Below are 15,847 nucleotides of genomic sequence, written 5' to 3'. Positions count from 1 at the left end.
GAGCTGGCAGCGCTGTCATGCAAAGCCCCCTTCCTGGTTTTTCACCAGGATAAGGTGGTTCTGCGTCCGGTCCCGGAATTTCTCCCTAAGGTGGTATCCCCTTTTCATCTCAATCAGGATATCTCCTTACCTTCATTTTGCCCTCATCCAGTTCACCAATGTGAAAAGGATTTGCACTCGTTAGATCTGGTGAGAGCTCTCCGGCTCTACGTGTCTCGTACTGCGCCCCTGCGCCGTTCAGATGCGCTCTTTGTCCTTGTCGCTGGCCAGCGTAAGGGTTCGCAGGCTTCCAAGTCAACCTTGGCTCGGTGGATCAAGGAACCGATTCTTGAAGCCTACCGTTCTTCTGGGCTTCCGCTTCCTTTGGGGCTGAAAGCCCATTCTACCAGAGCCGTGGGTGCGTCCTGGGCATTGCGGCATCGGGCTATGGCTCAGCAGGTGTGTCAGGCAGCTACCTGGTCTAGTCTGCACACTTTCACGAAACACTATCAGGTGCATACCTATGCTTCGGCAGACGCCAGTCTAGGTAGGCGAGTCCTTCAGGCGGCGGTTGCCCACCTGTAAGAGGGGGTCGCTTTCGGCTTTTTTATCGAGGTATTCTTTTACCCACCCAGGGACTGCTTTTGGACGTCCCAATTGTCTGGGTCTCCCAATGGAGCGACAAAGAAGAAGGGAATTTTGTTTACTTACCGTAAATTCCTTTTCTTCTAGCTCCTATTGGGAGACCCAGCACCCGCCCCTGTTCCCTTCGGGCTGTTGTTCTTTTGTGTACACATGTTGTTCATGTTGAATTGTTCTTTGGTTCATGGTTTCAGTTCTCCGAACATCCTTCGGATTGAATTTACCTTAGACCAATTTATAAGTTTCCTCCTTCCTGCTTTTGCACCAAAACTGAGGAGCCCGTGATGCACGGGAGGGTGTATAGGCAGAGGGGAGGGGTTACACTTTTTAAAGTGTAATACTTTGTGTGGCCTCCGGAGGCAGAAGCTATACACCCAATTGTCTGGGTCTCCCAATAGGAGCTAGAAGAAAAGGAATTTACGGTAAGTAAACAAAATTCCCTTCTTTTTTAAGATTTATAGATGATGTGCTTATTATTTGGCGTGGGTCTGAAGAACACATTTTTTACTTCATCAACTATATCAATAATAACCCGTGTAATATTTTTTTTACTTTTGAACAACACAAAAACCGCATTGCGTTTTTAGATATTTTTTTGGAAGGTAACTCTCTTAACAAAAAGGTGGAGTGTAGCTTATATCGAAAAAAATCAGCAGGCAACTCCCTATTACACGCCAGGAGCTGCCACCCCAAACATATCACCACTAATTTACCAGCAGGAGAATTTATACGTGTGAAGAGATGCTGCACAAATTCTGAGATGTACCAAAACGAATGTGAAACTATTAGTAGGAGATTACAAAATAGAGGTTACTCCAAAAAAATTATTGATAAAGCAAAAGATAAAACTGATTTAAAATCGAGAATATTTGGAGGATAAAATTCATATTGCTAAAAATAGTGATTCACAGGTAATATTTTCCACCAGATTTAGCAAAGATTTTTATGATGTACTTCACATCGTAAAAAAGTTCCTCCCAATACTGTCAGTCGATCCAATCTTGAATGGAATTTTGGGACAAGGAGTGAAGTTTGTTTCTAGAAACAACATGTCCCTAGGAAATGTTTTGGCCCCCAGTGATCACAACACCAGATCTCACAGTGTTAAAATTTCAGACAAATGTATGTGGTTGCCCACCACAGGATCGGTCAAATGTGGCCAGAAAAATTGTGGTTTGTGCAAATATATACATAATACAAAAAGTTTTGTATCTTTTACAACTGGAAAAAAATACAATATAAATTCATTAATAAATTGTGGAACGTCTAATGTTATATATCTTTTGTCATGTGACGCATGTAAAAAACAATATGTTGGAAGCACTTTAAGAACTATGAGACGCCGTGTATCAGAGCATATATATGATGCCGCAAATAGTACAACCAGGAGCCTGTCAGGGGCCTCTCAACATTTTTTGAAGGAACATCATGGGAGTTGTAGTAGTTTGAAAGTGAATGCTATTGAAAGAGTTAATCTTCCCAAAAGGGGTGGTGATATAAAGAAATTATTACGTTATAGAGAGGCCAAATGGATTTATTATATGCACACAAGATATCCAATGGGTATGAATTGGAAAAATGATCTATTATATTTGTATTAAATTGTCAGCCCCTTTTTTTTTTTTTTTTTGCACCATCTTTGGACTTCATACATACTGGTGAGCTGGATTTGAGAATTTTTTTCTCTTTTTGATACCTATTAGTATTGCAGTATATAGAAAAAGTCCAGCTCACCCAATGGAGACCGCTAAATATTTGATCGGTGGACGGAAGAGAAAACAGGGTCCCTCTGCCGCAGGACGTAGTGTAGAAAATGATTGATTTTTTTAACCAATCTCCTGATCTGGATGCTGGATAATTTTCTACACTATACCCTATTAGCATGTCTTTGCACTGTGCCGCTATCTCACATGACCCTTGTTTCTCTCCTATTATCTGTAGGTATGGTGTTTGCCTGATTGGAGTCTGCCGGGAAGATAAATCCAATATTCTCCTGAATCCCGGGCCCAGCCATATAATGTCGTCATCCGATACTTGTTTCTACATTAACATATCCAAGGAGGAGAACTCGGCCTTCAGCCTTAAGGAACATGAAAACATGCAGAGATCGGGGGCGTCGAAATCTGCCTACCACGGCCTGACCAGACTCCCAGTGCACAGTATCATAGCCAGCATGGGTAAGTGTCCATGGCCGAAATTGTAGGTCGAGGACCAAGCAAAGTTCTGTGAGACCCCATCAACTCCACCTGTTACTACTGACGGGGGCGCCACTGGCCATGGAGGCTTAGCCTTGGGCAGACAGCACTTGGGCACTTTCATGTAGTAGGAATTAACCTTTCTATTTCCTCTACCCAGGTACAGTCGCAATTGATCTACAGGGGTCAAGAAGCCCAGAAAATACCGATAGTAATATGCTAAGCCCACCCGCTGACTCCACTCATAAAAGGAAGCACAGCATCGATCCTGTGCCCGACCTCATCGATGGCGACACAAACACGAACTTTGACCTCCTGAGCGACCAGTCAGAGGACGAAATCAGTCAGTCAGATGATGAATTAGGCTCGTTCAATGAGTATGCCACACAAATAACTACCGCATGATATAGGACTGAGATTAGTCAGTATTCAACAAAAGTGTCAGCCTTGTTTTAAAAATGAGGCAGTGTATAACAGTTATGTTCTTATGGCGCAGTATTATAGTCGTTATATTCTTGTATATAGGGGCAGTATTATAGTCGTTATATTCTTGTACATAGGGGCAGTATTATAGTCGTTATATTCTTGTATATAGGGGCAGTATTATAGTAGTTATATTCTTGTACATACGGGCAGTATTATAATAGTTATATTGTTGTACATAGGGGGCAGTATTATAGTAGTTATATTCTTGTACATAGGGGCAGTATTATAGTAGTTATATTCTTGTACATAGGGGGCAGTATTATAGTAGCTATATTCTTGTACATAGGGGGCAGTATTATAGTAGTTATAGTCTTGTACATAGGGGTCAGTATTATAGTAGTTATATTCTTGTACATAGGGACAGTATTATAGTAGTTATATTCTTGTACATAGGGGCAGTATTATAGTAGTTATATTCTTGTACATAGGGACAGTATTATAGTAGTTATATTCTTGTACATAGGGACAGTATTATAGTAGTTATATTCTTGTACATAGGGACAGTATTATAGTAGTTATATTCTTGTACATAGGGATAGTATTATAGTAGTTATATTCTTGTACATAGGGACAGTATTATAGTACTTATATTCTTGTTCATAGGGGGCAGTATTATAGTAGTTATATTCTTGTACATAGGGACATTATTATAGTAGTTATATTCTTGTACATAGGGACAGTATTATAGTAGTTATATTCTTGTACATAGGGACAGTATTATAGTAGTTATATTCTTGTACATAGGGACAGTATTATAGTAGTTATATTCTTGTACATAGGAGCAGTATTATAGTAGTTATATACTTGTACATAGGAGCAGTATTATAGTAGTTATATTACTTATATTCTTGTACATAGGGAGCAGTATTATAGTAGTTATATTCTTGTACATAGGAGCAGTATTATAGTAGTTATATTCTTGTACATAGGAGCAGTATTATAGTAGTTCTATTCTTGTACATAGGGGCAGTATTATAGTAGTTCTATTTTTGTACATAGGGGCAGTATTATAGTAGTTATATTCTTGTACTTAGGGGGCAGTATTATAGTAGTTATATTCTTGTACATAGGGGGCAGTATTATAGTAGTTCTATTCTTGTACATAGGGGCAGTATTATAGTAGTTATATTCTTGTACATAGGGGGCAGTATTATAGTAGTTATATTCTTGTACATAGGGGGCAGTATTATAGTAGTTATATTCTTGTACATAGGGGCAGTATTATAGTAGTTATATTCTTGTACATAGGGGCAGTATTATAGTAGTTATATTCGTGTACATAGGAGCAGTATTATAGTAGTTATATTCTTGTACATAGGGGCAGTATTATAGTAGTTATATTCTTGTACATAGGGGGCAGTATTATAGTAGATATGTTCTTGTACATAGGGGCAGTATTATAGTAGTTATATTCTTGTACATAGGGGGCAGTATTATACTAGTTATATTCTTGTACATATGAGCAGTATTATAGTAGTTATATTCTTGTACATAGGGGGCAGTATTATAGTAGATATATTCTTGTACATAGGGGCAGTATTATAGTAGTTATATTCTTGTACATAGGGGGCAGTATTATACTAGTTATATTCTTGTACATATGAGCAGTATTATAGTAGTTATATTCTTGTACATAGGGGCAGAATTATAGTAGTTATATTCTTGTACATAGAGGGCAGTATTATAGTAGTTATATTCTTGTACATAGAGGGCAGTATTATAGTAGTTATATTCTTGTACATAGGGGGCAGTATTATAGCAGATATATTCCTGTACATAGGGCAGTATTATAGTAGTGATATTCTTGTACATAGGGGCAGTATTATAGTAGTGATATTCTTGTACATAGGGGCAGTATTATAGTAGTTATATTCCTGTACATAGGGCAGTATTATAGTAGTGATATTCTTGTACATAGGGGCAGTATTATAGTAGTTATATTCTTGTACATAGGGGGCAGTATTATAGTAGTTACATTCTTGTACATAGGGGCAGTATTATAGTAGTTATATTCTTGTACATAGAGGGCAGTATTATAGTAGTTATATTCAATACAATATTTATGCCATTGTCTCCTATTTCTCCTCAGCTGGGTGAAGGGTTATCCGTCGAACACTCCCTACATTGGCAGCTCTCCCACTTTGTGCCATCTTCTCCAGCAAAAGAGTCCATATTGCTGCTTACGGCTCGATAAGGTGTGTATGAATTTGGACTGTCAGCGGTGTCATACAATGCTTCTTACGTGTGTACAATTACACATGAGCTTTTCATTCATGCTGCCGTCTCCCCCACATTCAGCTTCCTAGGATGGCCTATATAATACTGTAGTATTGCAGTTTATAGAAAAAGATGCCACAGCTCCACCAGCAAAGAATGCAAAAAAAAAAAAGTACATTGTATTGAAAAATGAATGGTGTATAACTCGACCCACAAAATAACGAGCCCTCGTACGGCTATGTCAAAGGGCAGGTAAAAAAGGCTTGACTCTTAAGAAAAGAGAAGGTCAAAATAAAAGCGCAAAACCGAAATTGGCCACGGTGGGAAGGGGGATAAATATAGCCCACCGTGTCATGTCTTAGCAGTCGCTCAGGACCTTAAAGATTCAAGGGATTTTCTACATTAATGCCCCGTCCTCTGTGGTCTCCTGGCGGTTGCAGTGTGATCCTTCTCTCTGGTTTTGCTGAGCAGTAGGAAACGTAATTCTCTTTATATAAGGATACGGCGCCTGTGATCTACCTCTAGAGACCTTTCAAAGGGCTTTTTATATCCGGTTCTGATCCTGTTATAAGCACAAGGGATGTATAATAATATCTGGATCATCTAGTGCAAAATATTAAAATCAGCACATTTGTAGGGTTTTTAATCATTTGTCTTAAAGGGACAGTGTTCACACTGATATATGTTAAAGGGGCTTTTCAGGGCAATATTGGAGTGTAATGGGGCTCAATTGTACAGAAACGTATGGTTGGTAAGTATGCTTTACTGTACTTTATTGTGTATGCTTTACTGCAGTAAGCAGCACAGCAGGATATGTGCACTTTATGGCAGTGTCAAGCATAGGGACTAATGAGAATAAAAGTATACCCCTATACACCTGGCCATAAAAGCATAGGGACTAATGAGAATAAAAGTATACCCCTATACACCTGGCCATAAAAGCATAGGGACTAATGAGAATAAAAGTATACCCCTATACACCTGGCCATAAAAGCTTAGGGACTAATGAGAATAAAAGTATACCCCTATACACCTGGCCATAAAAGCTTAGGGACTAATGAGAATAAAAGTATACCCCTATACACCTGGCCATAAAAGCATAGGGACTAATGAGAATAAAAGTATACCCCTATACACCTGGCCATAAAAGCATAGGGACTAATGAGAATAAAAGTATACCCCTATACACCTGGCCATAAAAGCATAGGGACTAATGAGAATAAAAGTATACCCCTATACACCTGGCCATAAAAGCTTAGGGACTAATGAGAATAAAAGTATACCCCTATACACCTGGCCATAAAAGCATAGGGACTAATGAGAATAAAAGTATACCCCTATACATTTGGCCATAAAAGGATAGGGACTAATGAGAATAAAAGTATACCCCTATACACCTAGCGATAAAAGCATAGGGACTAATGAGAATAAAAGTATACCCCTATATACCTGGCCATAAGGGTAGATCTCTGCTTCCAAGAGCGGGCCATGGAACAAGCTCCAGAGTCTCCTCGTGCCCGAAGGTCAAACCAGACTGATCCCAAATTTCCAGTTCCCCTTGCTACAACAAGCCGCTCCACGTCCCCTGAGCCAATGCAGAAGGAGCAGGCTAAGCCCTCTGTGCAGGAACGACAGCAGATATTCCTAGAGAATGCATATTGATACTGTGGTGGCAATGGACATTTTGTTCGCCAGTGCCCAATGAGATCGGGAAACTCTAACACCTATTGTTGGCTGAAGAGATGACCCTAGGTGAGAGTAATTGCTCTCCAAAGATTCAGACTGAAGTTCTCTTGACTTGGCAGTAGAGGTCCCTCTCCACCGCTGCCCTTGTGGATTATCGCTCAGCGAGCAACTTCGTTCACCTGGATCTGGTCTGTCAACTTCAACTGGATCATCCCGTCTGTTGCCTGCATAAATGGTCAACTCATGTCCGAACCTCTTGGTTTCATCATGCTGCCAGTCACAATGCTGATTGGAGTTCTGGATACTGAAACGATTACCTCCTATGTGCTTCCCAGGTCTGCGAATTCTGTTCCTCTGGGTCTTCCATAGCTGCATCAACACGCTCTGATTATAGACTGGTACTCTGGTAAGGTACTTCATTGGGGACCGCACTGTGCTTCCCATTGGCTAGCCAAGGTCACGCCGAGGACTCCACCTCCTGTGTTTTTGATCCCTTCCTCGTTACCCGTCCATTTTTTTGCTTTTCCGATGTCTTCTATGAAAGGAAGGCTGAGGCCCTGCCAGCTGTGGACCTTATGACTGTCCCGTCCACCTTCCTCCAGGTATTTTACTACCTCGTGGGTGAGTGTATCCCCTATCTCTACCTGAGATTCAAGCCATGTCTGAATACATCAAAGAAAATTTAGCCAAGTGATTCATTCGTAAGTCGTCTTCTCTTGGTGATTCTGGCTACTTAGTGTCTAATAAGGATGGTTCCCTACACCCCTGTACAGAGTATTGTGGTCTTAATAAGAACAAGTACCATCTGCCGTTGATGTTTGAGCTATTTTATAGAGTCCATGGGGCTAAGATCTTCACTAAATTGGACCTGTGAGGGGTTTATATTTACAACCTGATTTGTATCTGTAAGGGCGACGAATGGAAAACGCCATTTATCACCCGTGGCGATCACTACAAGTATCTCGTTATGCCCTTTGGGCCCTCACTGTTCAAGGATGTCTGGGAGTTCGTGGATGCGACACCATCTAGGTTGTGGTAGATTGGTTCTCTAAGATGGCTCTCTTCATTCCTCTGGCTGGTCTTCCATCTGCTTCTAAGCTCGCTACGTGGTTCTTTCAGCATGTATTTTCTCTCCACGATCTTCCTCTCCACATGGTCTCTGATCTGTGGAGTCTAATTAACATTGAGGTTTTGGAGAGCTCTGTTCAAGTTGCTGAATGTCCAGCTGGATTTTTCCTCCTTTTACCCTCTGCAGAGTAATGGGCAAGTAGAACAGGGAAATCAGATTTTTGAGAACTACCGTCACCATTTTTTTCCGCCAGTCAGGATGACTGGGTACAACTACTCCAATGGTCAGAATTTTTATACAACAACCACGTCGGGGAGTCTTCTGGAGGATCTCCATTCTTCATGGTATATTCCCAGCATCCTCAAGTGCCCTCTCCTATGTCTGCTTCCTCTGGGGTACCAGCAGCCAATGCCTCGTTTGGTGAATTTCTACAGATCTGGCTTCAGACTCAGGTTTCACTCCTTAAGGTCGTCTCTTGGATGAAAACTCTGTCTCCTGTTATTAACCTGTCTTGCTTACCTGTCCTGTCTGACCTCTCCGCTCCTGACCCCGGCTTTGTACCCTATGTCTGTGCTGCTTACCCCAACCTTGGGCCGTCTGACTACGTCTCTGTCTCGCCCTCCTGTACCTCGTACCATTGGCAGTGAACCTCCAGTCAGCTGCTGTCCCGGGGACTGCCCTGGAGTGATACCTAATGTTTACCGGCACCCCCACCTATCCTCACCATCAGAGGCTCTAGTGAACACCCATTTAACACTTAGTTACGTCCCTCCATGGCTCAGTGGGTCCACACCCACCAGCGTTACACTAAAATTCAAAGTGGGATAAAGCAGTACCCCATCAAACTGTCTGTCTTCATGCCGACTCCCCCATCTGGGGATATCTATGGTGTAATCCTGCCTCTCTAGTCTCCAGCAGCACAGTATATCTTCCTGCAGTGTTTTACCACTCCATATTCTTGTTGTTCCCGGGGGGGCCTCTTTTTAGTTTATGTGTTATGTCCCATTTTCAGGTATCTTGCCTCGTCTTCACTCCAATCTTCTTAACCCCTTACAGAGCTGCCACCATTTCCCCTATGAAGATGCGAGGGCGTACGGCTTCAGGAACGCTCTGGTTATTGTGTCAGCGGAACGAGCAGGCAACGGGCTGTATAACTTCATAGTCCCTCTGAGAGCATATTACCGAGCCAAGAAGGAGCTGAGCCCAATCATCCTCCTTCTGGAGAACCCGTAAGGATCAATTTGTGACATCTACAGGGGAATCCTAAAGCAGGGCTGATTGTGATGGGAGTTTTTGAAGTATATCAAAGCAAATAAAGCTGTAGGGGGCCAAGGTATAACCAGACACAACTAAATAATCCCCACTAAATTATATATACTCTATTAGATATGCTTGAAAATAGCACAAGTTATCAATAAAAAAGGTGCTTGGTAACAAAAAAAGTGTTTGAAGATCAAAAGGTACAAGGTATACGGGGCTCAGACAGATCAGACAGTGCGGGGTCAATCGCATCCCTTAATATTTACTAAAGGCAAAAAAGGATGATAAAGGTGTAAAGATGAAAGACCTCGCTCCTTGCCAAGGTAAGAAAACAATAGGAAGGACGAACAAAAGCTGTGCTTTGCTCCCCGACTCTGCAGCCGCAGTGATCTAGCACTTGTTGTTAGCACCTTCCACTCTTCACCTTCTGCCCTGATAAAGCTCCAAACTGAGGGGAAACGCATTGGAACAACGGTAGCTTCAGCTAGTGGATGGGCAGAGGACAGCATCATTGCTTCACTTAGTGGATGGGTGGGGACAGTATCATAGCTTCACTTAGTGGATGGGTGGAGACGGCATCATAGCTCCACCTAGTGGATGGACAGGGGACTGTTTCATAGCTTCACCTAGTGGATGGGCGGAGACAGCATCCTAGCTCCACCTAGTGGATGGACAGGGGACGGCATCATAGCTCCACCTAGTGGATGGACAGGGGACGGCATCATAGCTCCACCTAGTGGATGGACAGGGGACGGCATCTTAGCTCTACTTAGTGGATGACAGGTAACTGCATTTTCAAATATTTAATTACTTTAGTCATGGATACTTGAACTATACCAAACACAATGATGAACGAGGGTCCCCATTGATATTTTTCTTTGTGCCCCCTCCAGCTTTCAGCTTTTTATTACCAGTAAAGATCTACCAATTACTTTGTAACTTCCACTAATCTACAGAGTCTGTTGTTACCCTAAATATATATATAATGTATTTATCTCAATGTAGGTAAGGGTGTGTTAAAGCTTTTCCAATTCTGTAACCCTTATTCTTCAGGCCGGACACACAGTTTCTTGAAGCGATCTGCTGGTTCCCTCTTGTCTATTACATGGTGGGATCTATTGACAAGTGAGTAATAATTAGAATAATATCAATGCTGTTATTGTATGGGGCCATTACACCCTGCATATCTGTAGTAGTAGAGTGTCTAACCTTTAAAAACGTCATTTTACCAAAAACAGCACCACACCTGTCCACAGATTGTGTATGATGTTGCAGCTCAGCTACATTTACTCCCAGAGCGGACCCCAGGTCCATGCCAACCTTTGCTTGAGAAGCATAGAGAATCATTATTGATATTTCCATTGGACCCCAAGCTCGGTTAATCCAGACACATCTACGTAGGTTCCCTCAGTTGGGACACAAAGCTTGATCATGAGGATCCCAGAAGTCAGACTAATGTTTAATCAATTATGGCTTCTTATGCTGTCAACATCCCATAAGGGAAATGCAGACAGAGAAGAGTCATGAAGTAATAATTGTACTGAAACCAGGCTTATCTCTGCTGCTTTATTAATCAGATTTTTCTCTTCCTGCCATATTAATAAGATTTTTGTCTTCTCTGTTATTCAGAGTTTTCTCTACTGCCACATTAGTGATATTCTTCATTTTCTTACTGCCTTACTAATTAGATTTCTGTCTAACTGCCTTTCTAATGAGATTTTTTTTTTCTAACTGCCCTATTAATCAGATTTCTCTTTTTCTGCCTTGTTAATCAGATCCCCGTGCACATTAGATTAAAATAGGATATATCCACCAATACCAGAGCTTTCATTCAATAATCAAATGTATATTGGGGCCTCCTGACTCTCCCCAACAGTTAATGTCAGGGGAAATAAGGTTTTGGCAGAAAGAATATTAACGCTAGACCCATGGCTTATCTCCTGTATATCAGGAGATAAGCCAGTGCCATTTTTATTTAGTAGTGGCTACTTTGTTCTGACTGTGGAAAATAGCAATTAAACGACCACCAATCGAAAAACGTTTATCAATTGTCAGTCACATCGTGCCACCAGTCGGTCCATGTAAATGGGCCGTTACAGTCTTATTAATCAGATTTTTCTCTTTTGCTATTTTATTCAGATATTTTCTTACTGCCTTATTAATCAGATTTTTCTTTCGCTGACATTTGTTTCTGATTTTTTTCCTTTTAGCATTTTATTCAGGTTTTTCTTTCTGGTATTTTATTCAGAATTTTCTCTTTCTGCCTTATTAGTAATTTTTTTTCTCATACTACCTTATTAGTCAGATTTGTTTCTTACTGCCATTTTATTCAGACTTTTTGTTCTGGTATTTTATTCAGATTTTTTATCTTTCAGCCTCACTACTCAGTTTTTTCTTGTAGTGCTTTCCTTATAAATTTTAATGCCTTATTAATCAGATTTTTCTCTTATTACCATCTTATTCAGATTTTCCTCTTTCTGCCTTATTAGTAATTTTATTTCTTGTACTGCTTTAGTAATCAGATTTTTCTTTTAATGCCTTATTAATCAGATTTTTATTTAACTGCTTTATTACTCAGATTTTACTCTTACTACCATTTGATTCAGAGTTTTCTTTCTAGTATTTTATTCAGAATTTTCTCTGTCTTCCTTATTAGTCATTTTTTTCTCATACTGCCTTATTAATCAGATTTTTCTCTTAATGCCTTATTGATAAGATTTTTCTGTTGATGCTATTTTATTCAGATTTTTCTTTCTGGTATTTTATTCAGATTTTTCTTTCTGCTTTATTACTGTTTTTCTCATAGTGCCTTATGAACCAGATTTTTCTCTTAATGCCTTATTACTCAGATTTTTATTCAGATGATCTTTCTGGTATTTTATTCAGACTTTCTCTTTCTGCCTTATTAGCCAGTTTTTTCCTCATACTGCCTTATTAATCAGATTTTTCTCTTACTGCCTTATTAAATCTAATTTTTTTCTTACCTTTTATTAATCAGAATTTTCTGTTACAGGTGAATTATTCATATTTTTCTCTTACTGCCTTTTAAATCAGATTTTTCTCTTTTTGCATTATTAATTAGCTTTTTCTAAAAATACATTTTGATGGATATTACCTTTCAATTTCACTTATGTTAATGTATAAAATCCTCCAATAACAATTATATAATTCGTCCCCCTTGAATTTTTCAACCTTTTCCCACATTTCAAGCTTCAAACATAAAGATAAAAATGTTAATGTTCTGGTGAAGAATCAACAACAATTGGACACAATTGTGAAGTTGAACGAAATGTATTGCTTATTTTAAACTTTTGTAAAAAATAAATAACTGAAAATTGGGGCGTGCAATATTATTCATCCCCTTTAAGTTAATACTTTGTAGCGCCCCCTTTGGCTGCGATTACAGCTGCAGTCGCTTGGGGTATGTGTCTATCAGTTTTGCACATGGAGAGACTGAAATTCTCGCCCATTCTTCCTTTGCAAACAGCTGGAGCTTAGTGAGGTTGGATGGAGGCGTTTGTGAACAGCAGTTTTCAGCTCTTTCCACAGATTCTCGATTGGATTCAGGTCTGGACTGTGACTTGGCCATTCTAACACCTGGATATGTTTATTTGTGAACCATTCCATTGTAGATTTTGCTTTATGTTTGGGATCATTGTCTTGTTGGAAGACAAATCTCCGTCCCAGTCTCAGGTCTTTTGCAGACTCCAACAGGTTTTCTTCAAGAATGGTCCTGTATTTGGCACCATCCATCTTCCAATCAATTTTAACCATCTTCCCTGTCCCTGCTGAAGAAAAGCAGGCCCAAACCATGATGCTGCCACCACCATGTTTGACAGTGGGGATGGTGTGTTCAGGGTGATTTTCAGCTGTGTTGCTTTTACGCCAAACATATCGTTTGGCATTGTGCCCAAATAGTTTGATTTTGGTTTCATCTGACCAGAGCACCTTCTTCCACATGTTTGGTGTCTCCCAGGTGGCTTGTGGCAAACTTTAAACAACACTTTTTATGGACAGCTTTGAGAAATGGCTTTCTCCTTGCCACTCTTCCATAAAGGCCAGATTTGTGCAGTGTACATCTGATTGTTATCCTATGGACAGACTCTCCCACCTCAGCTGTAAATCTCTGCAATTCATCCAGAGTTATCATGGGCCTCTTGGCTGCATCTCTGATCAGTTTTCTCCTTGTTTGAGATGAACGTTTGGATGAACGGCCGGGTCTTGGTAGATTTGCAGTGGTATGATACTCCTTCCATTTCAATATGATCGCTTGCACAGTGCTCCTTGGTATGTCTAAAGTTTTGGAAATCTTTTTGTAACCAAATCCGGCTTTAAACATCTCCACAACAGTATCACGGACCTGCCTGTTGTGTTCCTTGGTCTTCATGATGCTATCTGCGCTTTAAGCAGAACCCTGAGACAATCACAGAGCAGGAGCATTTATACGGAGACTTGATCACACACAGGTGATTATATTTATCATCATCAGTCATTTAGGACAACATTGGATCATTCAGAGATCCTCAATGAACTTCTCGAGTGACTTTGGTGCACTGAAAGTAAAGGGGGTGAATAATATCGCACACCCCAATTTTCTGTTATTTATTTTTTAAAAAGTTTAAAATAAGCAATAAATATCGTTCAACTTCACAATTGTGTCCACTTGTTGTTGATGCTTCACCAGAACATTAACATTTTTATCTTTATGTTTGAAGCCTGAAATGTTGGAAAAGGTTGAAAAATTCAAGGGGGCCTATACTTTCGCAAGGCACTGTATGTATGTATGTATGTATATATAGTTAATAATACTAGCAGCATTATGTACAGTCTGGAAACAAAAAAAACTATTATTGCCCATTGTGTAATATGGTTTCGCGCACCTCCCTGGAGATGCAATACTTTCCCCTACGCAATGTATCGGTACTATATTGGAATCAGCATCTTCGCTTTCTCCGCAGTCTTGATGACCTGCTACGTTGCGGTGTAAGTTACGCTGCTCATATGGTCGTTGTCGGTGAGGAAAGCTCCATGATTGCAGAGGAGGATTATATGGCGGATGCCCGGACCATAGTAAATGTACAGACGCTTTTTAGGTAAGACCTCTCGTGTATAATGCCATCTAGTGCACAGGGTCTCCTCATCGTGGGGCCACAATCCACCTCTTACTGCCTCTACTTTGCTTTACTAGTAAAGAAAAATATTTAAGTAATGACTTCCAAATCCACACCAAAAATCTACAACTCAACTGCGGCATCTGAACTTGGTCTTATGTTTGTATGGAAGGACAGTGACAAGTATTTCTTCCGCTTCATTCCCAGACTATTTCCTGGGCTGAATATTATCACGGAATTAACACATCCGGCAAATATGAGGTTTATGCAGTTCAAAGCCAAGGACAAATACTCAGTAGTGCTGTCTAAGCTGGAGAAGGTAAAGGCCTGACCACGCGGCAGATACCTGTCTGACTGCCTCTCTAATGTCTGTCATCTTCCTATGTCTTCTTCTCCCTTTCCTAATCCCTCCCTCAAAGCTCTGTCCTCTCACAGAGGGAACGTGAACGGGGCTCTAACCTGGTCTTCATGTTCAGACTGCCTTTTGCTGCTGGGAAGGTCTTCAGTGTCAGCATGCTAGATACCCTGCTATATCAGGTACTGCCGAAAAATCACTGTATGCCCCCCCCATCCCTACTAGTACTTTGTACCATACTAAATATCCTCCCTATATCTCCTCCTATTACTCCATATATCCTCCCTATATGTCCTCCTATTACTCCATATATCCTCCCTATAGCTCCTCCTATTACTCCATATATCCTCCCTATATGTCCTCCTATTACTCCATATATCCTTCCTATATCTCCTCCTATTATTCATATCCTCCCTATATCCCCTCCTATTACTCCATATATCCTTCCTATATCTCCTCCTATTATTCCATATATCCTTCCTATATCTCCTCCTATTATTCCATATATCCTTCCTATATCTCCTCCTATTACTCCATATATCCTTCCTATATCTCCTCCTATTACTCCATATATCCTCCCTATATCTCCTCCTATTACTCCATATATCCTCCCTATATCTCCTCCTATTACTCCATATAGTTAGGTCCAGAAATATTTGGACAGTGACACAATTTTCGCGAGTTGGGCTCTGCATGCCACCACATTGGATTTGAAATGAAACCTCTACAACAGAATTCAAGTGCAGATTGTAACGTTTAATTTGAAGGTTTGAACAAAAATATCTGATAGAAATTGTAGGAATTGTCACATTTCTTTACAAACACTCCACATTTTAGGAGGTCAAAA

The 15,847-nt window shown here is 40.4% G+C and overlaps 1 protein-coding gene across 3 annotated transcripts in view; it reads left to right on the top strand.

The window, feature by feature from the left end:
• The window catches only part of LOC142304286 (potassium channel subfamily T member 2-like), a 266,854-nt gene that overhangs the window by 196,728 nt on the left and 54,279 nt on the right, over positions 1 to 15,847 (top strand). For all 3 annotated transcript variants that reach the window (XM_075346519.1, XM_075346517.1, XM_075346518.1), the window contains 8 exons: positions 2,563 to 2,798; positions 2,977 to 3,193; positions 5,392 to 5,497; positions 9,331 to 9,503; positions 10,588 to 10,659; positions 14,493 to 14,627; positions 14,853 to 14,964; positions 15,081 to 15,182. In XM_075346519.1, the coding sequence (XP_075202634.1) occupies positions 2,563 to 2,798; positions 2,977 to 3,193; positions 5,392 to 5,497; positions 9,331 to 9,503; positions 10,588 to 10,659; positions 14,493 to 14,627; positions 14,853 to 14,964; positions 15,081 to 15,182 (1,153 nt within the window). The remainder of the gene's footprint in view (positions 1 to 2,562; positions 2,799 to 2,976; positions 3,194 to 5,391; positions 5,498 to 9,330; positions 9,504 to 10,587; positions 10,660 to 14,492; positions 14,628 to 14,852; positions 14,965 to 15,080; positions 15,183 to 15,847) is intronic.

This window comes from Anomaloglossus baeobatrachus, chromosome 4, assembly GCF_048569485.1.
Source record: "Anomaloglossus baeobatrachus isolate aAnoBae1 chromosome 4, aAnoBae1.hap1, whole genome shotgun sequence".
Classification (NCBI taxonomy): Eukaryota; Metazoa; Chordata; class Amphibia; order Anura; family Aromobatidae; genus Anomaloglossus; species Anomaloglossus baeobatrachus.
Note: the sequence above shows the minus strand (reverse complement) of the source record. Positions and strands in the feature narration are given on the sequence as shown.